At 57.9% G+C, this 26,945-nt stretch overlaps 7 protein-coding genes across 7 annotated transcripts; 2 read left to right on the top strand and 5 right to left on the bottom strand.

Annotated features, from left to right (window-relative positions):
- Positions 1 to 74: 74 nt before the first annotated feature.
- HRG_06834 (e1-E2 ATPase domain-containing protein) lies at positions 75 to 3,295 on the top strand (the record flags this gene model as incomplete). The annotated part of the gene is made up of 8 exons (XM_044865305.1): positions 75 to 446; positions 502 to 949; positions 1,009 to 1,130; positions 1,201 to 1,416; positions 1,502 to 2,515; positions 2,571 to 2,642; positions 2,700 to 2,965; positions 3,022 to 3,295. The coding sequence occupies 8 exons, from the start codon at positions 75 to 77 to the stop codon at positions 3,293 to 3,295; spliced, it is 2,784 nt and encodes a 927-aa protein (XP_044719267.1).
- Positions 3,296 to 4,180: 885 nt separating this feature from the next.
- On the top strand, positions 4,181 to 5,611 carry HRG_06835 (alpha/beta hydrolase fold domain-containing protein; the record flags this gene model as incomplete). Its single annotated transcript, XM_044865306.1, has 1 exon — positions 4,181 to 5,611. The coding sequence occupies one exon, from the start codon at positions 4,181 to 4,183 to the stop codon at positions 5,609 to 5,611; it is 1,431 nt and encodes a 476-aa protein (XP_044719268.1).
- A 1,963-nt stretch (positions 5,612 to 7,574) lies between these two features.
- Positions 7,575 to 9,699, bottom strand: HRG_06836 (uncharacterized protein; the record flags this gene model as incomplete). The annotated part of the gene is made up of 2 exons (XM_044865307.1): positions 7,575 to 9,597; positions 9,650 to 9,699. 2 exons carry the CDS (start codon positions 9,697 to 9,699, stop codon positions 7,575 to 7,577), a joined length of 2,073 nt encoding a protein of 690 aa, XP_044719269.1.
- Positions 9,700 to 11,787: 2,088 nt separating this feature from the next.
- HRG_06837 (isy1-like splicing family domain-containing protein) lies at positions 11,788 to 12,612 on the bottom strand (the record flags this gene model as incomplete). Its single annotated transcript, XM_044865308.1, has 2 exons — positions 11,788 to 12,528; positions 12,610 to 12,612. The coding sequence occupies 2 exons, from the start codon at positions 12,610 to 12,612 to the stop codon at positions 11,788 to 11,790; spliced, it is 744 nt and encodes a 247-aa protein (XP_044719270.1).
- Positions 12,613 to 15,344: 2,732 nt separating this feature from the next.
- HRG_06838 (oligosaccharyltransferase 48 kDa subunit beta domain-containing protein) lies at positions 15,345 to 16,897 on the bottom strand (the record flags this gene model as incomplete). Its single annotated transcript, XM_044865309.1, has 4 exons — positions 15,345 to 15,761; positions 15,821 to 16,518; positions 16,573 to 16,683; positions 16,756 to 16,897. The coding sequence occupies 4 exons, from the start codon at positions 16,895 to 16,897 to the stop codon at positions 15,345 to 15,347; spliced, it is 1,368 nt and encodes a 455-aa protein (XP_044719271.1).
- Positions 16,898 to 17,334: 437 nt separating this feature from the next.
- Positions 17,335 to 19,077, bottom strand: HRG_06839 (uncharacterized protein; the record flags this gene model as incomplete). The annotated part of the gene is made up of 1 exon (XM_044865310.1): positions 17,335 to 19,077. One exon carries the CDS (start codon positions 19,075 to 19,077, stop codon positions 17,335 to 17,337), a length of 1,743 nt encoding a protein of 580 aa, XP_044719272.1.
- A 3,839-nt stretch (positions 19,078 to 22,916) lies between these two features.
- On the bottom strand, positions 22,917 to 24,686 carry HRG_06840 (Peptidase aspartic; the record flags this gene model as incomplete). Its single annotated transcript, XM_044865311.1, has 4 exons — positions 22,917 to 23,643; positions 23,759 to 24,233; positions 24,468 to 24,488; positions 24,548 to 24,686. The coding sequence occupies 4 exons, from the start codon at positions 24,684 to 24,686 to the stop codon at positions 22,917 to 22,919; spliced, it is 1,362 nt and encodes a 453-aa protein (XP_044719273.1).
- Between the last annotated feature and the right edge of the window lie 2,259 nt (positions 24,687 to 26,945).

The following is a 26,945-nucleotide window of genomic DNA, read 5'->3' on the forward strand; positions in this document are numbered from 1 at the left end:
CAGCCGCCGCAGCACCAACACCAGCGTGCCTATACTGGCATGAGCTCCAAGACCCCATCTCCGTCGTCGGCACCATGTCCTCGCTCGCCAACTCCGTAATGGCCCGTCTGCCCGCCCGCCTCCGACCCGCCCGCTCCGCCGCCTGGCCGCCGAGCATGTCGTGGATTTCCCTGCCTCCCTCGGCCCGCGACGCCTCCCCCGAGGCCGTCCTCGCCGCCTTTGCCTCGTTTCACGGCGAGCAGGCGCTGCAATTCCTGCAGTCGCACGTCCATGGCCTGTCCGACTCCGAGGCCGACGTCCGCCGCGTCGTCAAGGGCGCCAACATACTGCCCACCCAGCGGCCGCCGTCGTGGATCCTGACGCTGCTCGGTGCCATCCCGAACCCGTTCAACGTCCTGCTCATCTTCCTGGCCATCATCAATGCCTCTGTTCCTGATCGCAACTGGGTAAGTCATGACTCCACCATGCCCAAGTCGGATCTCGACACTGACTGCTGAAAAGGCGGGGATAACGGTCCTCCTCATCATGGTCTGCGTCTCCGTCCTTGTGCGCTTCTGGCAAGAGTACCGCAGCAGCGTCGCCGTCTTCCGCCTCCAGTCGTCCATCACAAACACCCTCATGGTCCGTCGCCAATCCCCGCCAAAAGCCGCGGGCCTCGAAGGCGCCCTCGGGCCGACCCCGGTGTCCGTCATGGAAAAGGACCTCGTTCCCGGCGACGTCGTCGTGCTCTCTCCGGGCTGCATCGTTCCCGCCGACTGTCTCATCCTCGACGCCTCCTTTTTGCGCATCAGCCAGTCGACCTGGACCGGCGAGAACGAGCCCGCGGCCAAGATGGCAAACCCCCTTGCAGACAAGGAGGCCACCCTGTTCGACTTGCCCAATCTTGCCTTTATGGGCACCAGCGTCATCTCCGGCAACGGGCTCGCCCTCGTGCTTCGAACGGGAGGAGGTGAGTGGCCGGCGCCAAGACCACATGTCACCGGCTGTACCTTGGTTAACCCTTTTTAGATGTCCTCATCGCGAGCATGGCCAATGAGCTCAGGAAGAGGCGCGAGCGGAATGCCTTTGAAAAGGGCATCCGCAACGTCAGTTGGATGCTCATCGGCTTCATGTGTTTCATGGTTCCCATCGTGAGTTGACCCCGAGACCCTCCCCTTTACCTCGTCCATAACCAAGACTGCTGACTCGTTCGTCTGCTAGGTCCTCGTCATCTCCGGCAAGAAGACCGGTGACTGGAACGCGGCCGCCCTCTTCAGCATCAGCGTTGCTGTCGGTCTTGTCCCCGAAATGCTCCCCGCAATAGTCAACGCCAACCTCGCCCGCGGCGCCTACACCCTCTCCAAGAAGAAGGCCATTGTCAAACGCCTCGACTCGGTGCAAAATCTTGGCGCCATGTCCTTTCTCTGCAGCGACAAGGTCAGCGTGATCCTCGACCACGACCCCAACCCCGTTTAATACGTCAGGCCCGAAAGAGAGTTCGTACTGACCTGTCTCCTCGCAGACGGGCACCCTCACCAAGGATGAGATTACCCTTAGCCAGTACCTCGACTATGCCGGCGTCGAAAACATGGCCGTGCTCAAGCTGGCGACCGTCGACGCCCACGTCCAGGGCGCCAATGGCAACAACATCGACCTGGCCATTCTCAACCACCGTCTCGCGGAGGGCAAGACTGTGAGCGTCGCGCAATACGAAAAGGTCGCCGCCATCCCCTTTACTTTTGAGCGGCGCCGCTCCTCGTGCATCGTCCGCGGCGCGACCGGTCAGAACCTGCTCATTTGCAAGGGCGCCTTTGACGAGGTGCTCGAGCTGTGCACGTCGGTCCGCCAGGGAGGCGTCGCGGTGCCGCTGGACGCGGAAAAGAAGAGAGTGCTGATGGAGCTGTCGGGCGCGCTCAACAAGGACGGGTACCGTGTGCTGCTGATTGCCGAGAAGAAGCTGTCCAATGTGAACCTGGACGACGAGGATGGCCTGGGCGCGCTCGAGACACGCATGACGCTCGAGGGCGTGCTCAGCTTCATCGACCCGCCCAAGGAGGACGCGGCCGTGTCGATTGTGCAGCTCAAGGCGCTGGGCGTGCAGGTCAAGGTGCTGACGGGCGACAGCCTGCCGGTGGCGCTCAACGTGTGTCAGTCGCTGGGGCTGGTGGGCGCCGACGACGAGACCGACGATGACGTGCAGGCCGTGACGGGCCCACAGCTGGCGCAGGTCGAGGACACGCCCGAGTTTGACGCTACGGTCAAGGCGTGCACCGTGTTTGCCAAGCTGACGCCGCAGCAAAAGGCCCTCGTCGTCGGCAGCCTGCGCAGCGCCGGGCACTGCGTGGGCATGCTGGGCGACGGCATCAACGACTGCATGGCCCTGAGAAAGGCCGACGTGGGCATCTCGGTGGACTCGGGCGCCAGCGTCGCCAAGGACTGCGCGGACCTCATTCTGACGGAAAAGGGGCTCGGCATCATCGTGGCCAGCGTCAAGACGGGGCGCATCACGCACGGCAACACGATCAAGTACATCAAGGTAGGCCTGGTGCCATAGACGAGCAGCGCGAGCTGTTGACTGACGTGCGTGGCAGATGGTGGCGTCGTCCAACTTTGGTAACGTATTCAGCGTCTTGGCCGCAAGTGCCTGGGTGCCCTTTCAACCGGTAGGTCGAGCTTGTTGGGCGAGGCATGAAAGGATGGGCCAGCTAACAGGTTCACAGATGCTGGGCCTGCAACTGCTCGCGCAGAACCTGCTCTACGACATTAGCCAGATTGCCATTCCGTGGGATCGCGTCGACCCCGAGTACATGCAGACACCCAAGTCGTGGAACACGCTGGACCTGCTGCGCTTCGTCATTGTCCTGGGCCCGACGAGCTCTGTCATCGACATCCTGACGTTTGCGCTGGGCTGGTTCTACTACGGCGTGCAGTCGGAGGCCAACACCGAGGGCGTCGAGATGTTCCGGGCGCACTGGTTCCTGCAGGGGTGAGTTTGGTTCTCGTCGGTGGGTGATATATCGTCGGCTGACGGTGATGCTGTAGGCTCCTCACGCAGACGCTCATTGTCCATTTGCTGCGGACGGCCAAGATACCCTTCATCCAGAGCCGGTGCACGGTGCCGCTGGCGCTATCGACGGCGACGATTATGCTGGTCGGCTTCTCCATCCCGTGGATCCCGCCGTTCCGGGCGGCACTTGGGTTCGCGCAGCCTGCGCCGTCGTACGTGGGCCTGCTGGCAGCGGAGCTGATGCTGTACTGCCTCGAGGTGCAGCTTGTCAAGATGGTTTACATACGCGTCTTCAAGACGTGGCTGTAGAGGCCCGCTGGCGATTCCAAGGTGCGCGCTGCGTGCGCGAGGCTAATAGATGGGGGGTGAAGTGGTGGTGGCCGTAGATTCGGGGGGGTCACTTGTCTTGTGTATCGCTGACCCCGGGCCATTTAGTGGGTTTAAGAGGAGATGAGGATTCAACAGCTGCCATTGGTCAACGCTAGCTACTTCAACAGCGGTTAGAAAAGTTATAAGCGTGCAACGTTGATGCCGTCTGTCCATGATGTAGAGTCGTCATGTCGCGGAAGGGCGAGAGAATGCGATGGACGGGTATGTTCGGGTGGCTTGTAGAAATGTATCCTGCTGCCAAATCAGGACATGCTCGGTAATCCTGCCGGTTGTGCATGGAAAAGAGGACGGAGTTGTGATGCGGAAAGTTCGGCCACTTGTGAGGCGGGAGGTTGGAAAAGCGGGGGTGGGGGTAAGTGGGGAAGGGAAATGATCTCATAAGCACGTGAAATGGTGTGCGTGGATGAGTAATCCATTTGCGGTGCTGTAAAAGCCAGTCCGCCCGTCGCATCGATTGTTGGCGCACCATGCATGGGGCTTTGGATGGATAAAAAGATCCGACAGGGCCAGGAGTCCCTTTCCTTCATCGAATGAGTCCAATCAGCGCATTCTTTTGCCATGGCGTCGTCGCCATCTTCAACAGTCCTGAGGGCTGCGCTGAGACCCATTACGTCATCGCCGAGACCGCCGACTTCACTTGGACGGACCGCAGCAGCAGCAGCAGCAGCAGCAGCAGTAGCGCCTCGCAGGAACCATGAGATCGGCGTCGCCCTGCGGCACGGGCCTGGATCCCGGGCCCTGCTTCACTCACCCGCCGCCCGCCGCTCCGGGGCCACGGCCGCCGCTCCGTCGTCGAACCCGGCCATGGCCTTTCCCTGCCTCGACAAGCTCGAGACTCGCTCCGAGACGCTCAAAGAAGCCGCCGCCGCCGCCCTGTCGTCGCCGAGGTCGAGGTTAAGGAACAGCAGCCACCCCGAGGAGCCGTCGTACACGTCGGGCGCTACCCTCGTCCACCACTGCCGCGAGCCCCTCGCCCTCGACTGGGGCGGCGTGCTGCCCGACTTCACCATCGCCTACGAGACCTGGGGCCGCCTCAACGCCGACCGCTCCAACGCCATCCTGCTGCACACGGGCCTGTCTGCTTCCTCCCACGCCCGCTCCACCGACGCAAACCCGCAGCCCGGCTGGTGGGAGCGCTTCATCGGGCCCGGCCGGCCCCTCGACACGGACCGCTTCCACATCATCTGCACAAACGTCGTCGGCGGCTGCTACGGCTCCACCGGGCCCGGCAGCATCGACCCGGCAAACGGCGAGCGCTATGCCACCCGCTTCCCCATCCTCACTGTCGAGGACATGGTCCGCGCCCAGTTCCGCCTGCTTGACGGCCTCGGCATCCGTCGCCTGTACGCCAGCGTCGGCGCCTCCATGGGCGGCATGCAGTCCCTCGCCGCCGGCGTCCTCTTCCCCGACCGCGTTGCTCGCGTCGCCTCCATCAGCGGCTGCGCCCGGAGCCACCCCTACAGCATCGCCATGCGCCACACCCAGCGCCAGGTGCTCATGATGGACCCCAACTGGAACCGCGGCTTCTACTACGACGACGTCCCTCCCCACGCCGGCATGAAGCTCGCCCGCGAGATTGCAACCGTCACCTACCGCTCCGGCCCGGAATGGGAGCAGCGCTTCGCCCGCCGCCGCGCGGACCCCCGCCAACCCCCGGCCCTGTGCCCGGACTTTCTCGTCGAGACGTACCTCGATCACGCCGGCGAGAAGTGGTGTCTCGAGTACGACCCCAACAGCCTGCTCTACGTCAGCAAGGCCATGGACCTCTTTGACCTCGGCCGCGAGAACCAGCTCGCCGCCGCACACCGCCGCGCCCACCGCGACACGGACCTGCGTTCCGGCGCATGCCTCCCCGGCGACGCCCGGTGCGGCCTCACCCTGCCCGACTTTCCCTACGAGGAGCAACCCGAGACCCAGCCCGACGCCTCTGCCGCCTTGGGAGGGCAGCAGCCGCAGCAGGAACAATCCCTCGACAACGGCGCCTCCCGCCCGCCCACTGACCTGGTCCTCGGCCTCGCGCCCCTGCGCGACACACCGACGCTCGTCATGGGCGTCGCCAGCGACATTCTCTTCCCCGCGTGGCAGCAGCGCGAAGTTGCGGAGTCGCTGCGTCTTGCCGGCAGCAGCAGTGTCACCTACACGGAGCTGAGCGAGGAGCAGAGTCTCTTTGGCCACGACACCTTTCTGCTCGACCTGGAGAATGTGGGGGGGAACCTGCGCAAGTTCCTGGGCTGAATGAGGTGTGCAGAGCCTGAACACACTCGACGAATCATTCGACGATGGAAGAGGAAGCCGAGTTGTCTTTTGATGCAGAGACGCTGTTTAAAGTGCGGGCTCGGTAGGTCTGCTTCAGCCGCCCAGTGACTATGCAGACTCGGGGACTGAGAGCGCTTGACCGGCCCAAAATGCACAGACAGCATGGTGAGTCTCGGGTGCGTGGTACACTGGCGTCGACAATGCAGATGACGTTCGAAGCGTCTCTAGCAAGTCCACGCCTGGGCCAAGCCTGGAGGCGCGCTGAGGCTGTTGATGGAGACTGGAGGCCAAGGAGGATGAATGGGCACGGAGAAAGGAGGGGATTCGTGCATGTCTTCGCGCGGAGATGCCCACTATCGCCAGGGCCAAAGGCAACGAGCGAGCAGGTCTTGTCACGGGTCGAGGACCATAGGTGCACGCAAGGAGTCGTGCAGCAAGTTGCGATGGTTGCACTGGCGAATAGATTTGCGAGGAGAAGATGTACCAGTTGAGCGTGCAAATGCTTGAATGTTCGAGTTGAAATTGCCGGACGACTTGCCGTGGAGGGAACCATGCATAATATGCCACCATGGTGTCCACATGATACGGTTCATCACGCCTACAAACGTCGGCTGAGGGGGAATCGAAACGGCTTAGCAACGGCCGCTGAGGGGGGGACGAAAGCAATGGACAATTCCCATGATAAGCCTCGGCTTATTTCGTGTCAGTCGTCTACTGAGTGGTCTGCGTGTATCGAACAATCATACACCGGGCAACTCTCTTTCCTTGCGGGGCGCCTGAAGTCTTGACTCTGTTCTTGGCCATTGCTGGCTGACCTGCAAAGCTACGCAGCTGCTCTTCCTCGAGCGCATAGGGAATTAAAGCCACTTGGTTTGTACACGCGTTATCCCGCTCATTTACATGTATGAAGAAGCAGGCTTGCATTCTAAGCTTCCTCTCAACCGGGATGGTCGACGAGCCGGTTCCTCGAGGCAGATGGCCGTGCCCGATCTTGCATCGTCTTGCTCCGCATGTGCTGTGTCGTCCTGTCCCTCTGGTACCTGGGCTGCCTGCTTACCCTCGAGGGGAGAAGCAGCTACGTGACTGAATTTTCTGGCTCAGTATGGCCCGCATGTTATGGTACTACTGATGGGATGCCGGGCGCCTCGCCGCTGTGCACCGCAGTCGAGGCGGCTCGACTCGGGGTAGGGCATCATTGCTCATTGCAGGGTCTATGTTTCCTGTCCAGGCACTGGCCACAACTTTGCCAAGCATGCGGCTCTTGTCCATGCCATCGCAGGTCATCGCACCACGAGGGTAAAGCCCTGCGTCCGCGCGGTTGCGCCGCTTCCAGCGAGGGGAACGTGCGGTCGAAAAGAGACTCCATGGCCGGGAGCGCGCGCGGCGGAAACAGCGGCGTGAATGGCTTCGGAGTGGGCAGAGTCGTTGACGGCGGAGGATTCTGCTGGCGCCACGAGTGCCTCGGCCAGCCACGCTGCTCCACCTTCGTGCCCGGTCGCCAGTCAGCAATAGCAGTCACATCATTCATCAGGCATAAACCTTGCAAGTCGACATCATCATTATTTGCCCTTCAACTCACATCGCCAGCTCGGCTCGCATCCGCTCATCCCCCATCTCTCGTCCAGTTCAAGATGGCGCGCGTGCAAAGTCCTCCGAGGGTTCTCGACCGCCTACTCACCCAAACTGTCCAAAAACAAGAGGGTATAAGATTCCAAAGTCCCATCAAGGCCGCCCCCGGGGCAGCCCAGGTCACCTTTTCCAACGTGCGTGCAGCAGACGTAGCTGCACAAACTGTAAGACCAAAGAAAAAGACAAACAGAGGCATCAACGCGCATCGGCGGGACATATGAGGGCCGGCGCCGTCTTCTCAGGTATCGTAAGAGAAACAGGGCATAACAGGACAGGGACAGGGAGCAAACACATGGCCTCGCCATTCGATGCCTCAGATAAAGCCCGCCGCAGCCGCCCCCTCAGTCCGCGACCGCAGGGGAAGCGCCCCCACGCGGTCCGACAACGATGGCGGCAGCGTGACGGGCACCTCCGGCCGCGGAGGCGCCTTCTTGGCCTCGACGCGCGTGGGACTGCCGCCGCAAGAGCCGAGGCCGGAGCTGGCGCTCGGGATGCGATCCAGCGGCGACCCTAAGCCGCTGCCCAGCGACTCCGCCAGGGCCAGCTCAAACGACCTGGCCAGGTCCAGGCTCGAGCCTGAGATGGACGTGGTCAGCGACGGGAACGTCGGGCTGGGGAGGCGTGGCGCGGCAGTCGAAGGAGTCGACGAGGCAGTCGACCGGGCCGGGGACCGCGTCAGGGTGGACAGGGGAGGCGGCACAGCCGAGTGGCGGTGAGAGGCGTTATCGAAAGATGGCCATGCAGGAAGAATGGGGCCAGTGTCTTCGTCGTCGGTCTCGTGGCCCTCTTCGTTGTCACTTTCCTCCTCGCCGTCGCTAGAGCCAGAGAGCGGCATCACGGGCGGTTCGAGCAGACGACCGCGGGGAAGGCCGCCTTTGGACTTGGGAAAGTCGCCCGCCATTGGCCGTCGTCCAAGAGGGCTCACAGGCGGGAGGTCTGAAGGCCGACGCGGGAGCTCCAGGTCCGCGTTCCGGACGTAGTTGCCCTCTCCTTCGGCAGAGGGTCCATAGGGACTCGGCAGACTCGGCTTGACCTGGTCCATCGACAGCAGTGGCGGCATGGGACCGAGTGCTTGCGGGGGAGGCGCTCTCGGCAAGCGGTGCTTGGAGTCGATCCGTGCCGGGAAACTCTGGCCCGGGACGGCTGCACCGCCAGACCCAAGTTTGGGATCGCTCTCTACCGACGACGCCAGAGAAGCGCCGCCAAACTCGGATTCTTCGCATATGGTGCTCGGCGGCTGAGGAAAGGGAGCCGTCGCCGTCGTCGGCCGCATCCCCGACAGAGACGGCGCCGAGGCGTGGCATGGCAGCCGTGCCTTGGGATTTTCGGGCTGCCGAAGCCACTGGTCCACCTTGGACTGGGCGCCGTTGTGAGTCTCGCATCGGGCGCTGTCGGGCGACTCGCCGGGCCTCGACACGGTAGCGCCAAAGTCAAAGTCGGCAAAGTTGCCGCTGAAGCCCTCGACGTGCTGCTTCTTCTTGATCGTCGGCTGGTCGTCATAGTCAAGCTTAAAGGTCCGCCGGCGCTGCAGGCCCAGGGCGAGCGGGTCGGGGCCGTCCCTGGTGCAGGGAGGGGACGGGGCCGGGCTCGGGGGACAGGCACCGATGGCGGCCGTGTCGACGTTGCGGAGGGCGCTCGGCGCGTTGCATCGGCTGCTGGGGCGGCTGTCGGGGCTGACGCGGCCAATCGACGGGTGATATGGAAAGTAGGATCTCTCCGAGACGCCGTCCGACTGTGGAGGCGACGGGTATCCACTCGCGCCGACGCCGTCGTCTGCCTTTGACTTGGAGGCGCCAAGGGGCTCGTCCATGAGCGCCTCCATGTTCAAGTCAAGCTTGCCAAAGGGCGGGAGTCGGCAAGGGAGAGCAGCCTTGGTCGCCGGTGCGGCGCCAGGACGAACGCTGGAGGCGTCTCGGCAGAGATTGGCATCAACAGGATTCACCCAGTCCGACTTTGACGCGTCGGGTGCCGTCGAAGATCCGGGGCGCACGCCGCTCCCCCCCGGGGTGGTCAGGCCGGCGGTGCAGTCTTGGGCGGCGCGGTGGGAGCGCAGGCTCACCTCGGAAGCGTTGTGGCGCAGGTTGCTCATGACGGGGGGCTTCAGATCCGTCATGGACGTGGCGGCCCCAGGGTTGCCGAAGACGGCACGCCAGGTGCGAGCTGCCGGGGCCGTGGTGCCAGCGCAAGCGGTGCCGGGTCGGAGAGAAGCGGGGACGGCGAGCGAGGGGCGGGAGAAGTTGTGGCCAAAGTACTGGTCTTTGCCGAGTGTGTTCTGGTCGATGCGATCCCATTTTTTCTGCTGCTGCTGCTGCTGCTGCTGCTTGTCCTGAGCCTTTCTGTCGTACACGTCAGTCGAGTTCAGTGGGTGGGAGTCGAGGGGCGCCGTACTGAGACTTTTTCCTATCGCCACGAAATTTGAGGCCAAAGAAGGAGACCATGGCGGGCAACAGAGGGAAGAGGATTAGATATTACGATTGCCGATTAGGCGAGCCCAAGATAACAATGCCGGCCGAAGAGGCAACGGCGAGCCTCGATGTGATACAGAGGCGTCGGGAGGAGTGGTTGAACAGCCGGCAGCGAGTGTGAGGATGGATGACGCCGAGAGCGAGCGTCGAAAGCGAACGACGAGGAGATGGATAGCGAAAGAAAGTGTTTGCGAGAGAAGGAGAGCGTATTATCGCCATACGCCGTCGAAGCGACCCAGCCAGCCGAGGGTGACCATTCCAGGCGTCGACGGAGCAGCAGCTGGTGCGGTTGCCACAGCAGAAGCTTTGGCGGATAGGATTGGGGGCAAGGCGAGACAGTTCCTTTATCGGTTGATGGCCACGATGGCGCTGTTCGTCAGTCGTCGGTCGTCGAGGAAACGGGCGTGCGACGGTGAGACGTCGAGAGGAATGGGGATTTGTGCCCGGCGCTACGTCACGGTCGGCGAGATCAGGAGCGGGAAAAAAGGAGCGTCGTGTGGCTCGTTGGGCCCCGGGCAAGAGAGGATCGAGGACGGAGGGCTGAGGTTGTTTGGGAGATTGTTTGGTGAGGCGATTTGGAGCAGCAAGCAACAGGGATCGTCGTGGACGGACCAGGCGGCCCTGGCAGATATAACACACTGACAGGCGCCGCGGTACGGAGTACGGATGGTAGCTTGGGGTTGGAGGGAGGAGTTGGAGGGCGGCAGCAGCACGTGTGTCTTGCTGGAGGTCTCATTTCGCTCTCTCGCATCCTCGCACCCCATCGTCCACTTGCTGCCTACCGACACGGTGCTCCAAGCCTGTACCCGGTGCAAAGGGAGGACAAGCACCGAGAGGGAGGCAGCGGCTTTGGAATAATAAAATGGAAATAGAAAAGGGGGTGTACCGGCGGTGCAGTTGGTTGGCCGATGCGGATCATCTTCCTTTCCCCAGATTAATCTCCCCAATGCACTAATGGAGAAAGGAGATGACCAGAAAAGCACTGGCTGCAGCAGACATGCAGTAGCTTGTGCGTCTTGTCGTCGAAAAGAGGCCTTGCTTCTGCCACCGGCGTTTCCCAGAGCAAGGCGGCGAGAGTAGAGGAGACGAAGAAAGAAGAAAAGAAAAACCCACACACACACACACACACACACACACACATGGCCAAGAAAGGGCAGAGACAGAAGGGCAATCAAACAAGGGTCTCGCTGCACCCCGTCCATTCCCAAAGAAAGACGCTCCTTTTTCTCTCGGCCGCCGGCTCGTGTTTGCCCCTGCATGTGCCTTTTTTTTCTTGGCGGCCGAGGACGAGCAAACGGCGCTGGCCATGCATTCCGGCACTTGCGCCCTCTGTAATACCCCCCCTAGACGCCGCTCAGTCAATGCTTCCTACAGCACCTGGCCCCTGCTGGAATGCCGCCGAGAGCAACAAACGTCCCTGCATGCATCGCCATCCCGCCCCCTGTGCTTCGCCAGCCGTCATTCTGCGCAACACGGCAAGGCGCATACAAGACGCACGTTGAAGCCGAGAAGCAGCAAACTGCTCCCAGCGACTCCATGAAGCGCAGGCTCCCGCTCAACGCCACACCCAAGAAAGCAACCCAAGAAAGCAGCCCCAGACCACGCCCTGCCGAGCGGCAAAGAGGGCCTCCCTCGAGCAGCGCCCCAGGCGACCCAGAATCCATTTCGACTCCATCGAATACGTGGCACTGGGCACTATTTCCCGTCAAGCCCCTCCCCTCCATCAGCTGCCAGTCCGACTCTAGCCGAAGCTCTCGCCATGCTGCCGGCGCTGCCCTCGGCACGTTCTTGTCGCTGCCACTTTTCACGCGGCGCAGCCAGTTGGCCACCCACGCACTTGTTTGTCCAGCTTCACTGTCCAGCTGGCCCGCACCGACGTAGCCTCTCGGCATTGGGGGTATATAGAAATCGTACAAGCCAAGAGATGACCCCAAAACACCCAGCCTTCCAGTGCCAACTGCCCAGCTCCTGTAGACGCATGCCTCGGCTCTGCTGCCCCTCGTATCCAGTGCGCCCGTTGCAGCCTAGCCTGTGACGAGACAGCCTCTCGCAGGTAATACCCTACAGCTGCTGGAGCAGCTTCTGCCTCCGCCTCTCCAGCAACTCCTCCTGCACCTCCTCCATCGTGGGCAGCACCCACACCTCGCCATCCCCACCCTCGCCCGGCAGTGCCTCCCAGCCCTCGGGCGGCGCCTGGTCGCCCGTCTTGAGCAAGTTCTCAGCCGCCTGCCGCTCCTTTTCCGCCTCGTACCGCAGCAGCTCCTCCGTCTCCTCGTCGGGCCCCCAGCCGTAGTAGGCCGCGTCCACGGCCCTCCGCAGCGCCCTGTCCTCGCCCGCCGCCGACGCCTTGTCGTCCTTGCCCGGGCCCTTGGACGCCGCCTCAAACAGCTCCTTGACGCCCGGCAGCTCCTTGGCCCGGCCAAAGTAGCGGTAGCCCTTGCCGCCGCCGGGCACCTCCCTGCCCTGCTCATCGTAGACCCTGGCGCCGCCGCGCATGTAGTTTGGCCCGCCGAGGTTGCGCACCTGCACCTCCCACATGTGCTTCTCGCGCATGAGCTTGTTGATCTCGTCGTTGAGGTCGCGGATCTGGTAGTCGCTCAGGATGGGCTCCTGGATGCGCGACACCTTGCGCGAGATTTCCCGCAGCACCTGGCCGCGCCATTTCTCGCACGCGGGGATCGAGTCCACCTCGGTGATAAGCTTGGGGCGGCGCGTGCGGCCGGCGTCGATGATGCCCAAGTCTGCAGCCTGTGCCTCGCGGAAGCGAAACAGCATCGACTGGGCCTTCTCCGAGTTACGAGCCTATTTACATGCGGACCAGGGTGAGCATGGGAAGGGTCTACGGGGATGTAGAGGCATGTGCAGGGCGGGGAGAGTACGCACCATCTTGGAGGCCGCGGCGGGACAGGTTGCCTTGGGCACTGCACAGAGTCTGTGTCCTGGCGCTGCAGGTGCGTAGAGTCTTTCCCTGGTGGCTGCTGGTGTGTAAAGTCGCGTGCCGCTGAACAGCTGCTCGGCCAGCCAGCCGGCAAGCAGATTGGCGGGCGTGGGGGGTTGGTGCAGCGTGTGTCGAGACGGCCTCGTGCCCGCTGTTGCAGTCGATGAAGTCTGCCAGCCAGCCAGCCAGCCAGCCTCGTGACAGGCGGCTGAATAAAGCTTCGCTACCTACGTACCTAGGTACCGTACTGTAGCTAGGTACGTAGGTACCTACCTAGCCAGGCACCGAGAAATAACTGGGCCGCCCATCTCCCGCAAAACTTGGCAGCCGTCAGCCTTACATGTGCCCCACTTTACTGATCTGATCTGTACAGCTGCAGACTTGGCTTCGTGATTCAGTCAACCTCTCCTCAACACCACGGCCGTTCGCACCTCAATAGCTATTCAGCCCCCCACCCGGTGACGCGCTTCATCTCAATTCTGCCGCCGCTGCCCGCCCAGGCGACCCAATCACGGTCCATTGCCTCTGTCAATCACGCCTGCGCCCGCACATGATTGGCGGCAGCCGGCGGCCGAATTGCTCTGCGCTCACCTCGCTCGAGTGAGTGACGCAATTGAAGCCTCGATGCCTGAGGCGATGCGGGTGATTGCGAGGCTGCCTGAGGCATTGCGAGCTCTGGTTCACGCCTATAAATACCACTTCTGGCCCCCAACTTCTTCCTTTCTTCTCTTCTTCATCGACATCATCACCAACATCCAAAGGTAACAGTCACAACAACCTTTCATCCTTCCCTTCCTGCCCTGCCCCACTCTTCTCTCTTCACTTGTTTACACAGCTGACACTTGCAGGTCACCGCCACCTTTTGGTCCGACAACCTCGACGACCCTCCTCCACCGACGCCGCTCGACGACCACTCCCCTCCACCGACGCCGCTCGACGACCACTTCCCTCCACCGACGCCGCTCGACGACCACCCTCCTCCACCGATCCCTCTCGACGACCATCGACAATTCGGACCGGGACCTAAGGGGTGACGACCGGATGTCCTCACATGCCCACTACCATTAACCCGAAGTGATGATAAAACTCTGAAAGAGGGAGACAGATCCCAGGTTCACCCGGGGGCCTGCTCTGTCAGGCTTCGGCCATGACCAAGAGAACAGATATCTGATCGGACAATTTTCCCCCTTTCCTTTTGTCTCTCCCACCCCTTCCTCCACCACCCCAAGTCCTGATTTCCTTCAGTCCTGGTTTTGCTTTTCAGTGTCTTTGCATCTCTGCCGCTTTCCTTTCTCCATGCTCACGCAGCCGCAATGAATGACAAAATTTTGTACACATGCCTGATGAGGGTGACTATGGCCTTTGCATGACGGAACTCCATGTAGTTTTCAATCTGAGCAGGCTGAGCTTGGCGGTTGGGGGGCAGCGGCTGTGGCGGGGAGACTCGTCTGATTTGGAGAAGTGGAAGCCGATGACACGGGGAGGATAACTTGGGGGGAGGTGGAGTGTGAGGGGGGAAGAGAGAATTGGGACGGGGGATACAGCTGATGGACCCGGTGATGACCAAGGTCCAAAAAGCCAAATTTGCAGGCAGCAGCAGACCTTTGTCGTCCGCGAGTTGTCAGTGAGAACACAAGAGAGCTAATCTGAGGGTCCATCATTCTTTCTCAATTCATTCTTGTGCCTGTGCTTGTGCCTGTCTTTTCCTGTCTGGCCTGTCTCGTCTATAGTCTCTTCATTCTGCTGTCTACAAGAAAACTGTTTCTGCAGTCCCATGGCGAGAGGAAGCGGGACGGAGACAGTCACGACCGGGCGTAGAATCCTGTGCTTTGTGTTTCTCATGCTCCGCGCACGGGTGCTTCTTCGGTACTGTTGCTCTAGTTTCCAACGCACCCCCAACGCTTCGGCGCAAGGTCTGTAGTGGCCCCCTTGCTGTACCGGAAGGGGAGAGGGAGAAAGAGAAGCGAAAAGGGATCCCTCTGATCCAGCAGCAGCATCATGCCCTCCTGCATCTCGAGTGCTCCACGCAACACCCATTTCTGGCCGCGGTGTCTCGGTGTTTTCAAAGATACGCGCCACCAGCTCTCAAGCTGCAACGGCTAGTAATCTATATGGAAGACGAGAGAGAGACAAGGGGAGAGGGGGAGAGAAGAATCACCAGCGCAAGCAACGGCATCGTGCCCTCCATTCCCATGTTTCTGGCGCCATGCCCTTCTCTGATCGTGGGGTCGGTGTTTTCAAACAAGCACTTAAGCTCTCCAGAAACATGTACGGGAAGCCAATATCAACGGCGAGAGGTAGATAAAGAGAGCTGCCGGCCAGAGAGCAGCGTTGTGCCCTTGGCTTCCCGCGTGTCCCACGCAACGCTCTTTTCTGTGTTTGGTGTTGGTGTTTTCAAGCAAGCACCCCGATTCTGTAACCCAAGGTCAAGAAAAAAACCCATTCAAGCCACTACGAGGGGGAGGGAGACATTGCGAAGAGAGAGAGGAAGGGCCAGGGAAGGGCGAGGAAAGAGAAATAGAAAAGATGTCGTTGCGAAAGCGTCTCTATTTCATCCGTTCATCGCCATGTTCCTGCTGCCTCTAGTCTTTTTTTACACGTAGCAACGGATTCCCATGCCTTGCCCGTGCTACCGCCAGCCATCATACACACAAGCACGCACAAAAAAACGCACACGTCCTCAGGCCTTCTTGCCTCCCTTGGCGGCCGGCTTGCTGTACATCCAGATGGCGCAAAATCCCACAAACCCCGACACCGTGGCCGCAATGCCCGAAAGCCAGGGCCAGGCGCCCGAGATGACGAAGCTGCGCGGCCACTCGTCGTGCGCCATGTGCCGCACGCTCACAGTGCGCTTCTCCTCGACGTGCGTGACCAGGGGCCTCTTGTAGTCGACCATGAAGTTGAAGATGCCGTGCTGGTCGGGCAGCGTAAAGTCCTGGCCAAAGACGGTCGCCGTCTCCGTCACCAGCGTCGGCACCAGGTCGAGTCGGTGGAAGGGGGACAGCATGGAGAACTCGAGCTGGATCCTGTCGCCCCCAGGCAGGGCGAAGGGGATCCACTTGTCCCACGAGTACTCAGAGATGGAGATGCTGTAGGACTGCGGGCAGGGTCAGCGGCAGTGAGGGTGAAAAGGGGAAATCTAAAGTGCCAACTCACCACATCATTCTTGACGCGGTAGATGGTGGGGTTGGTCTCGTTGTGCCCCCGCAGGCGGTGCTCAATCGAGTTGACGCGCAAGACGCCCGTCTCTTGAAAGGCCCAGCCTGTCAGGCGCTTGGCAAACTCGCGGTTCGCGGCCTTGCTCTTTGTGGCGCCGACGCGCGCAACCTTGGCATCCATCCACGCGTCCTGCAGCATCTCGGCCGAGCCCAGGATGGCAACGCGGGCCGAGTTTTGCGACTGCACGGCCGAGGCGAGATGGAGCTGCTGGCCGGCGGCGAAGAGCTCGTCCGGGTCGACGGCCGCAAAGTGCTCCTTGGGGTTGTAGGAGTAGGCGGTCGAGGGGGCGCGCAGCAGGGGCGTCAGCAGTTTGCTCTGGCCCAGGATGTGGCCGGATGCGCGGGGCAGGGCCAAGACAGCGCCGGGCATGGCGAAGAAGCCTTTGACAGCCGGGCGCAGGGTGGTCGGGGCGTCGAGGACGAGCACGTCATGGGCCTCGGCAGCGGACTCGGTGTCGTAGTTGAAGTGGTCAACGACGGTACCGGTGCGCTCGGCGGGCAGGAACACGTCGAGCTCGGAGAGCAGCTGAGTGATGGAGGTGGAGGCGGGCGTCGTCGACGACATGGCCACGAGGATGTTGCCGCCGGCCTTGACAAAGTTGAGGAGATGGCCGGGCGTCAGGTTGGGTCCGAGACCTAGGAGGAAGTCAGCGCTGGGGCCTCGTTCAAGGGGGAGAGAGGGCTTCTTACCCTTGACCTTTGTGGGAAAGAAGATGAGGTGGTCGTAGTTGCGTTCTCCCACATGGAACAGCTGCAGCCCCTCGCTGCGAGGCGTCTCATATGAGAGGGCGAAGCCTCGCGCTGCGGATGGGATGCCAATTAGCGACAATCCAGATCATCATGCCAAGGCCATCAAGCAGGCCAAGCGCTCACTCTTGAGGTCGCCGAGGAACTGCGAGTAGGCATCCCGGTCGGCGACGTTGTCCAGCACAGCCAGCAAGCGATTGCCCGCGGTGCTCAGCGCCGCCGCCGCTGCCGCAAAGAGCAGTACAACCAGGCTGATGAACGACCGCATCGTGGAGCTCCGTACGCGGTTATCTCGGAGAGAGGCGCGGTTGTCGATGGGAGATGGCGTGGGACGTTGACGCCAGCTTCAGCAGAGAGAGGGAGGGAGAGAGTGGGAGAGCTTGAGGTCACCGATTCGGGCTACGTAGCCTCGCGCGAGGTGGTGGGCACGTACTCGTACTGTATCCGTACTGTAGGCAGGTACGCCGCTGAAGCTGAGTCAGCAAGAGCGGAGAGCCGGGTGTACGGGTATTGGGCATAGGGTAAGTTGGCTGCAACTGGGCAGCTCGATTGAGCACCCATAGAGCTGTCAATGACGCTAGCTATAACTAGGTAGTTTAGTGTTTCGTCTACTTTGTGAGTATTGACGAAAATCTAAACTCCATATCTTCGCCCGCCACCCCAACTTCATCCCCTCTTGTAGGCTCCTGAAAAGCCCTTTCAAGCTCATCGAAAATCGATATTCTGCCTGATCAACGTCTCAATCGGGAAAATCTGGTTGACAATCCACCCAAACGGCGTATAAGACCAGAAGCTATTCGCCGTCGCCGCAACGCCCTGCACCACGGGCGCCTGGTTGGCCGCCTCCTTCATCAGGCTCTCGTTGATCAGCCCCATTGGCGTAAAAGACCAGGCCTTGACCACCGGGTGAATGTCCCGGTTGGCAATCTCCATCTTCTCCTCGGCCGTCTGGGCCTTGCTGATCTCTCGAGCCACCGCCGGCAGGTTCTTGATGGCCTCTTCCCAGAACCCGGGCGGCGTCGCCAGCCGCGCCGACTGGAAAACGTCCGTGACAATGTTCAAGAGCGTCTCGGCCGCCGATCCCCATGAGCTGAAGTCTGTGTACCGCGTCTCCACCGCCTGCGAGAGGGCGCGCTTAAAGGCCAGCTCGTAGTCTTGCACCGAGATGCCGCCCTCCTTGATGGCCTCGATGAGCGGCTTGAACGCCTCAGGGCTGCTCTCCGAGATCCATAGCAAGAACCGGTTCTGGCTGATTTTGTTGCTAATCGTCTTGCCCTTGCCCGTCTTTTTCTTCCCGCCGTGCTCGTCTTCCTTTGCGCCTGGCTCGCCTTCTTTCTTCTTCCCCCGTTCCTCGTCCTCGACTCCGGCATCGGCCCCGGCATCGGGATTCCGAGTCAGTTCGCATAGTTCCCTCTTCTTACCCGAGCACGGAAGCTTCTTAAACCCATAGCTTCCGTTCGCCTTCCATTGGGGCTTTGCTTTGGGGTCCTTGCTGTCGAGCTCGTAGGCCCCGGAGATGGCCGAGGGAGGGATGGCACCAGCCACTGCAAACTCCCGGTTCCCCCGAACCGCCCCGTCTTTGGAGAAAACTTCCGGGAGATAGTACCCGTTCGGCACGTTATTCGGGGCAACGAGGTAGAGATAGCCCTTTTCCTTCTTTTCCCCGGTTCGACCAAATGCATAGGGCCTGGCCGAGGCGCTGGATCGCGACAGTGAGACGTAGCCCGAGCCCCCGCTCAAGCTCAGATGGCGCTGCAGGTCCATGTCTCTGCCCTGTGGCTGGAAGCCCGACTTGAATACCTCGTCAGGGGCCCGGGAGTCGCCGCGGAAGAAGACTCCAGACTCGGTAGTGCCCTTGTCTTTCTTGGTGGCGGCCTTTGAGGCGGGTATATCTTCGCGCTGACCATCTGGTTTGCCACGACGTCGGAGACGGTTCTCAGGCGCAGAAGAGCCAACGGCGCCCCGTGCCTCGAGAGCGGGTGAGTTGATGACACTTGAGGTCTCAGGAGCGGATGAGCTGACGGCAGTTGGAGTCTCCAGGGCCGATGAGTTGGGTGCATCCGGGTCGCCAACGAGCTCAAGAACGTTCAGGCCAATGGTATCTGGGACTATATCAAGAGTGCCGTCCCTGTCTCTCTCAAGGGCAATTTCCCCGCTCGCCCTCAAGACCAGAGGTGGCACAGCTGTCTTGTTGTCCGGAATGGGAGGCAGTTCAATGGGTACCACCGATTTTTCTTCTGGGACTTCGGTTGCAGTTTTTTCGATGGGTGCACCGGATGTTTCTTTTCCAGCGCCTGGTGGTACAGAAGCTTCATTCTGCGCGATAGGGGGCTGCTCAGACGGAGCAGGTGGTTGCTCGACGGTTGCGCTTTGAATGTCTTGTTGAATATTCAGAGTTGCCGCAAAGGAAAAGCCCGTGAATAAGGCTAATACCTTGGGAAGCTTCATGGGGCCGGGCTTTGTGATAAAAGAGAGTTGTAAAAGACCTTTTGGTCGTAGCAGGTTCAAAACGAGCGTGCAGCCAAGGACGTGCCGAAGATATCACGACAACTAAGGGAGACCAGATGGCATATTATATCACATGTACATGATAGAATTGTACCCGGCCTCGCAACAAAGCCCTTGACTCGACCTCATGGCGGCAATTGCATCATTTAATACCAGGTTACATCGTGGCCGCGTAATCGAGCAAGCTTCAAACGACTCATATCGTCGAGACTGTTCCTTCTCTGCTTCCCAAAGAAGGCACACTGATGACCACATCATTCATGCGAGAAGACTGGCTTCTGCCGGGCTGCACAAGACGTGCTTGTCTAATACCAGAAAGGGAATGGAGGCCTTCGACACAAGTTGGACTAGATCCCGGCGAGCTCCACCATTCTGTCTCAGACAGCCCTGTAATAGCTATCAATTTTTCAGCTGGGCGGTGCATGATTGTGTTGCTAAGATTTTTCTCTAGTGTAAAGCGTTTAGTATGGCGAAACGAGGCCCCAGGTTCTGGCCAAGGCCAGGAGGCAGAATCAAGCCGCCAATGGTCGGCCCCTCCGAAACATCCCGTCTCTGCGCGCGGTTGCTGCTCTACTCGGGGGCATTGATTCTTATATTATGATTTGTTCCGTTCGTAATGAATGTGCTGTAAGATATCACACGCTCTTGCAAGACCCATCTTCCTATTTCAATCAAACAGCACAAGGGTTCATTTGCCACAAGAGCGGCAGAGGTTCTGATAGAAGGTCATGCATTCCATCATCATCACCTGCGTTTCAAGCGGCAACTGGCATAGGTTTCTGTGTGGTCACTGTACCTATATAAGCCCCTCTCTTGTCCCAATAGATAGACCAAGAGATGCATTACTAAATTCACCTTTCTATGCCCCTATTTCTTCCACTGTGCTCTCAAGCCTCTATTTGAGAGTTTCCATTTGCCGATAACAGAACCTTGATACTCTATATGACGGCCCATTTCTTCTCGCATAATTTGGGATACCGATCCGTTTCCTCTAGGACATGGGCGGGGGTCGTCGTTGACGACGGGCGGCCCTAGACCCTGGGGCTGAGCACATCACCGGATGTCGGGGCCACATAAAATCACGTAATGGCCTGAGAGGTCCTGATTATCGAGTCGCAACTTGGGGAAACGGCCTTGGACGTGGATAGAGTGTGTTTGAGAAGTCACGGGCCATGGAAGTGGCGCTGTACGCCGTCGACAGAGCGAGCGTCGCCGCCCGAAGGCTTTTCGCTCTTTGAGAAAGAGTCCGTGGAGCCTGGGCCGTGCAACAGCCTTCTAATATCGGGCATTATGGGTAGCTGATGAGAGTGTATGGGCGACTATTCGAATGCACGAAGCGGGTTCCAAGTATCCCCAGGTCAAGAACATTAACTCCCCATGTCAAGAACATTGACCATCTTCACCCTCAACATTGGTGACTCGGTGCCTCGCAAGGTCAGCCCATTGAGCCACTGCAATGATTCAAATCACGGGAGTTCCCCATTCACTATGTAGCTTAAGTCCGAAACGTGCCGTTTAGTAACCGGATCGGGTAGAAGGTGCTGCAGCTTTCTACAATGAGGGGCAGCGGTAGGAGCAGTTGCCTCGACATAAGACGAGAAATAGAGTTTTAAACCCGACCTGTTATGTATATCTTAAAAATGTCCTATCTTATGTTCACTTATTATTTCCAAGGTAAAGCGAGATCTCAGTAGTCCCATTCTCTACTTCCCGGCGTTATCTTATGTCCCTGGATATGACCCACATCCCCAAGGGCAAGAATCCGTGTTTAATGCCCCTTGTGGCTAGTTGCTGCTAGTTCCGAAACAAAACCTCTTCGCCTCCCTAGACGGAGCAAATTCACAGGCCGTGCCACAGATTACAAACTTAAGGACGTCGTATTGGCCTGCCCGCTGGAGGTGGATACGATGCGTTCTGGCGATGCCGTGACACCGGCCATCTCAGCTGTCCAGCACAACGACATAGCCAACTAGCCACCACTCGACCATCCAGTGGCCACCACCTTGCCAGAGTCTAATGAAAACCCCTACAGAGCGGAAGGACGGTGCGGGCCCCTTCCGTCAGGTTGATTTTGAGGCAGAGCATGTAGGCAATGCTCACGAGCAAGAGACCGTGGGCGGCTAGCTGCTGCGTCCGGTGCGGGCGAATGGCTCTGCGCGAAAGCGTTTTGTGATCTCCATCATGGATCATAAGAGCTCCACATAGAGTCTCGTCATAAGTAAGCGGCACACTGGGATGACTTATTGAAGAGTTGACCAAGGAAGCGGCGTACCGATGGGTCTTGGCGATTTTGGGTCTCACCCTAGAAAGAAGACTTAGGCGTGGAACTGAATGCCGCACGCCTCTTCATAAACCACGGGCCCGGAGCGAAAAGCACAGTATTCCGGTCCATCCTTGCCGGGCACGGCGTTCATGTACAAAAGGTGGAGCGGGTCCGAAGGCTTCAGTCTCTTGGTAAAAATAGTGAACTTCCGATTATGATACTTGTAACTCACTGACGACGGACCTAACTCTCTTGGTGCGCCTAACTGATGAGGACGATGTCTGCTTCAGGTAGAGAAGCACCCGACCTGGCGCACCTTGCGGAGTCAGCGCTTCCATGTACGTTCGTGAATGACCTCGGGCTAGACAATGTTACTCCCACCGCTAACTTCGGAGACTGGCAGGAATCATTCAAGTCCTTTACACGTTCCAAAGCCTCCACAGTCTGGATTAAGCTACATTGAGTTGAATTGAATTGGCTGACATCAACTCGGTTGATAACCTGATGTTATCGGGATTCTTGCGTCAGTAACAGGCCAACTGGTTTAGAATGTACTCTATGTCTTGCATTGCAAGGCGGTGTCCTTCCACTATTTCCCCTGGCTTCAATTTTACCGGCAGCTTGCTTAGGCAGAAGAGGTGCTCAGGTAACGGCCTAAAAAAGGATTAGCATAAGGCTGTCTCCTCGGATAAGGCACATTTTAGCTACGGTGACGAGGTCAAGGCTCGGGTACTAAGAAGCCGAGCACGTGTAGCTGCTCGGATCATCTCTGAGAGCAGAAGACGCCGGAAGAGAAAGACATTAAGAGGCTCCACAAGAGCTCGTTAAATTTGTGTGAAGCTCCGGGCAATACCAATGGCAAGAAAAGTCAGTAAATCTATCTCGAGAAGATCGTAGAGGGATATATCGGGCCGGAGCTCCTCAAGGAAGGCTTCCCAACTCGTATCAGAAGAAGACGGAGACGGTAGCTACAGGCCGGGTAAGAGTATTATTCCCAATGTAAAATCGCAGATAGTGGCCATACTGGCCAGATGGCTACCAGGCGTCTTCAACTTGAGCGTGTGTTTGACCGTGTGCGTGTGACCGTGTGCGTGTGTGTACTGTTCCTCTCTTTTGACACCCAAATTCGTTATACCGTGGTGGCCAGTCAGCACGCGGCATCTACCGCCGGCGACAAAAAGCTCCTGCAGGCGACTCTTATTCTGGCAGTCATATTGTGCCTCGATTTGCAGATTAGCCGCGCGCTCATTCCTCACATGATGGCCCTGATAATTGCTGCCTAAATGTTCTCTCTTGCAATGCCTGATCATCTCGTTGTTATTGTAGCTGAGAACTGCTCATCCCTGGCAACAAGAGTTCGATCAAAAGATCACTGCGTTGAATGCTGCCAACAGGTCATCGAATATCGTAGCCATGCTCGGGCTGGATAACGTCGAGCTCGTTCTCGATGCCGACAAAGTCTAATAATGGAAAAGAGTCTTTGGCTTATTCGCCACCCAATCGCTTGTTCATGTGTTCACGTAGCCTCGCTGTAGAAACTGACCTGCCCAAGAGATCTATGCAAAAAGAGCACGTACATGTAGTATACAGTGTAGCCCAAGTCGTCCTCAATTAAAGCCGGCATCTCTGTCGGTTGGTGTTTCATGGGCTCCGACGAAATCTCCTGCGGAATAAAATGTGGGAAGCCCTGGCTGGGATAACCAAGATTTTGCTTGGGGGACTGCGATAGGTCTCGCCCATTCTGAAAGTTGGGCTCTGATTGCGTCGTCTTGCCCTTGCGCTTCCGCCCCAAGAGCCACCAGATGAGAGCGGCGGCAGCCAGAAGGGCAGCTGCTGCACCAACAGCAATTCCAGCGACGGCTCCAGGAGTTATGGAGGCCCCTGAACCGCCACCATTGGAACTGGAGCCTCGCTCCGGCTGGAGCGACGCAGTTGGCTGCCTGGCACAAACCTCTTTGGCTGTGGCTGGAAACACCTCGTTCTTGTCATTGACGGCGACCAGGTTCTCTTCGGACGTTGGGTTGGCCTCCCAGAGTGTGAACTGATTAGCGCCGCGGTTGGCCATGAGGTAGGCGCTGGTGAGGAAGTATCGGCCCAGAACCGGTATGTAGTTAGCTGTTGTGACTTGCAGCGAGTTGATGCGTATAGCAGGCCGCGAGTCGTTGACGGAGATCTCCCCTCCGGCCTCGATGCAGCGTTCAGGCACGATAAGCTGATGATTGAGTATCTTAATCTGCAGGCCGCTGTCAAGTACAAAGGACAAGTCGCCGGTGAAGTTATATAGTCATATTGTTAGCCAAAGCAACATACGTATCGGTAACATAAACATGAAAGCCGTGCCCCCCTGGCGATACCCACATTGGCAATCTAGGATCGAGAATCACGCTCCACCAATCTATGCTCGCGGAGCGACTGTACTCCAAATTTCCTATCCCGGCTAGTAGGTTCTTGAAGTAAGGAGTTCGAGGCATGTCCATAATTACGGGGCGTTCGGGCAGGAGACAGGCTCGTAGTACGGTGCCACCGTTTTCTCGCGGGAAGATGGAAGCATTGGTGCCATTGGCAAAGTTGAGCACAATGTCGCGGAGAGGCACCGTCATGCCACTCTCGCAATCCCTTGTGTCAGTTAAGAAGGCCGTATAGCCATCGCCGTACGTCTTTGCCTTGTCATATCCGCCTAAGACGAGGGCCCCCGGTCTTTGGTCCCGGTCATTGACACCGTCCAGACCCCAGTAGAACCCAACGGCGCTCGACATAATGTGACCTGCCTTGCGTAGAGCGTTGATGAGCGAGGAAGCAGAACCCAGGCCGATGATGTTCTGTGGATCGTAGCCTTGGAGGTTCCAGTCGGTGGGGGCTTGCTATGGAGAAATTGGGCAGGCTGACGTTGTTGCCAAGGTTCAAGGTGTCTGTAAACATGGAGTACGTCTTGGAGTCCCATAGCTCGGCGAGAGGCTTGCCAGAAGGGGCAGGGCCGCCTTTGGCCGGATCATAGATTCCTCCTCGAAACGTGATACACGCGTCGTTGGTGTCGACAAGGCCCAGTGAGTCGCATTTGGGACCATACAAGAAAGCGTTGTTATTGTCCCTGCCGACTGTCAGCCAAAGAAGCAGTGAAAACGTGGAATGATCAGCGATGACACTCACCATTTGGGTAAGAAGGCAAATTGCTGCTCGGTTGGCCAACATTGACGGCGATGCCACGTCGCGTCTTGCCAGTAGCCAAAGTGACGTTGACAATGGGCAGTGACACTGGGCCGGGCACGCAGTCTTGTGCCATGATCATGGTGACAAGATGGAGCAAGAGGAAAACGATAGGTGCAACAAGGGGCGGCGGGCTGGCGGTTGACATGCCAGCCCTGCCAGCCGTGATGCGGTTCATCCAGAACAGAGAGTGCTACTGCTGGAGGCTCTTTTTCTCGCCACGTATGTGGTCCCCGGCGTCAATCTTTATCCATCATCTTGGGCCAGAAGGCATCAAATGACGGCGAGCCGAGGGAACGTGTAAACGTGAGTAGTATTCGCACTTTATGTTGGTTACCCCCTGCGTGGTTTCCTGCGCCTGCCTGCACGGCCGACTCGGATTTAAGCTGAAAGAAGCGGCTTGCAGACAGAGCGCCGGCAAGGCGTACTGGCTCACGCCGGGCTGAGGCCAAGAGGAAGTGGGATTGTGTTGGTTTATCCGGCCATGAGAGTAGCATCGCAGCGCCCATCTTGGACTCGAGCCAATGGGAGACGCATGTGAAGATATGTCCGTGCAAAATGCACACCTAACTAACAAACCTGTATGTAGGTAAATATATATATCGTGTGTCTATGCGGAGTATATCGTGGGCGGCAAGACAGACACAGCCAAGATACGGCAACATACGGAAACTGCATGTGTACTCGGCGCTTGGCTTCATTATTGTTATACCGTTATAATTCGGCAATGTTACCCGAGCCGTATTGAGGTTCATGTCCAATCCTAGCCATCATTATTTGTCGCGATTGAGGCCGTAGGAACTCTACATGGCTCTTCATTAAAAAACGATATTGAAATCAAGCAGAACGGCTCGGGCCCCAGAACGGTTTCGGGCAAGGCCCCAGCTGCCATGCAGAGCCTCGCCTTGATTCCATCACCAACCAACAAGCCGACCGGACGACAAAAGCCCGTTGCAGGGCAAACCGTGGGCCAATCAGATCTCGAGCACAACCGCCCTCGCGGGCGCTTACTTTGAGGCTGGGCCAGTTTTCCGTGCCTTCACTCGCTGTCTTGCATATGCACATCAAGGCGGGCACACGGTGCCTACAGTACTGTATCGTCTTGTTGATGCCAGAAGCATGGGCAGGCCAAACGGGGGTAGGAGACTTGGTTTACACACCTACATACACCACAAAACATGCACATCCGTTGATTTTTGTCCCAAGTTATGGCCCCACGCACATATATACAGGCTCCGCTGGAGCTCCTCGGTCTTTGCCAACTTGGCATCGGCAAGGCCACGAGCTAGATCCGACAGCAATGTTATTTGCTTGCTCCGAAATATCCAAGGGCAAAATGGCCAGGGGGACTTCCTTTGGCTTGGTCCATATATTCAGGTTCTGGGACAGCTTGGAGGCTTTGGGGGGCTTGATCCGGGCAAAAGAGTGAGGATGCCTGCACCACTAATAGCAAAGGCTCTCCGGTGGGTATATTATAGGGTACCTCTTAAGCAGTGGCTTGAGAGCACAGTGGAAGAAATAGGGGCATAGAAAGGTGAATTTAGTGATATATATCTTGGTCTATCTATTAGGATAAGAGACGGGCTTATATAGGTATAGTAACTATATATAGCTAGCTAAAAGAGGGTATTAAGATATTCCTATACCTAAGTTAGGCCTATATAATATCCTTAGGCTAAGGGAGTTATATTAGTTAGGCAAGGTCTACTAGGTATAACTATAGCCTATTATACCCCCTTTCCTTAATATACCCCCTTACTATCCTAGCTTTCTAGATAGTAGGGTAATAGAAAGAGGGGCGTTTAGTTTAATAAATATAAGGCTATTCCGATATTAAATTTTAGCTACTTTACTATTTATTTAAGGAGGTTATTTTATAATAAGGGAGGCTCTTAATAGTATTCTATAAAAAAGAAGGTAAATATAGTAAAAGATAATCTAGTTTAGTAACTAGCGCTATATACCTTTTAAGTATATAGTATTAATTACCCCTTTTACTAAAATTCTTATAAGGAGAGATATAAGAAGTATATATAAAATATATAAAGTTAAAAGTAAAAGTAAGGGGTCGGATAGGTAAGGTAGAGATGTTTAATTCTTATAAGGGCAGTAATTATAGTAGGGGAGTAATTATTAGATTACCTTAATTTTCCTTCTTTCTTCTATCTAACGCCCCTCTTTATACTTATCTAGTATCTCGATTAATAAAGAAGATCCTACTTAAAGAAGCTATTAATATCCTTTTAACTACTAAGCTTATTATTAGTTTTTCCCCTTTATTCTAGCTATTACTAGTATATCCGTCTTATCTCTCGCTACCTTTATAGGAAGCTATCGCTAC

The sequence above is a fragment of the Hirsutella rhossiliensis genome (genome assembly GCF_020360975.1).
Source record: "Hirsutella rhossiliensis strain HR02 chromosome Unknown scaffold00007, whole genome shotgun sequence".
In the NCBI taxonomy this organism is placed as follows: Eukaryota; Fungi; Ascomycota; class Sordariomycetes; order Hypocreales; family Ophiocordycipitaceae; genus Hirsutella; species Hirsutella rhossiliensis.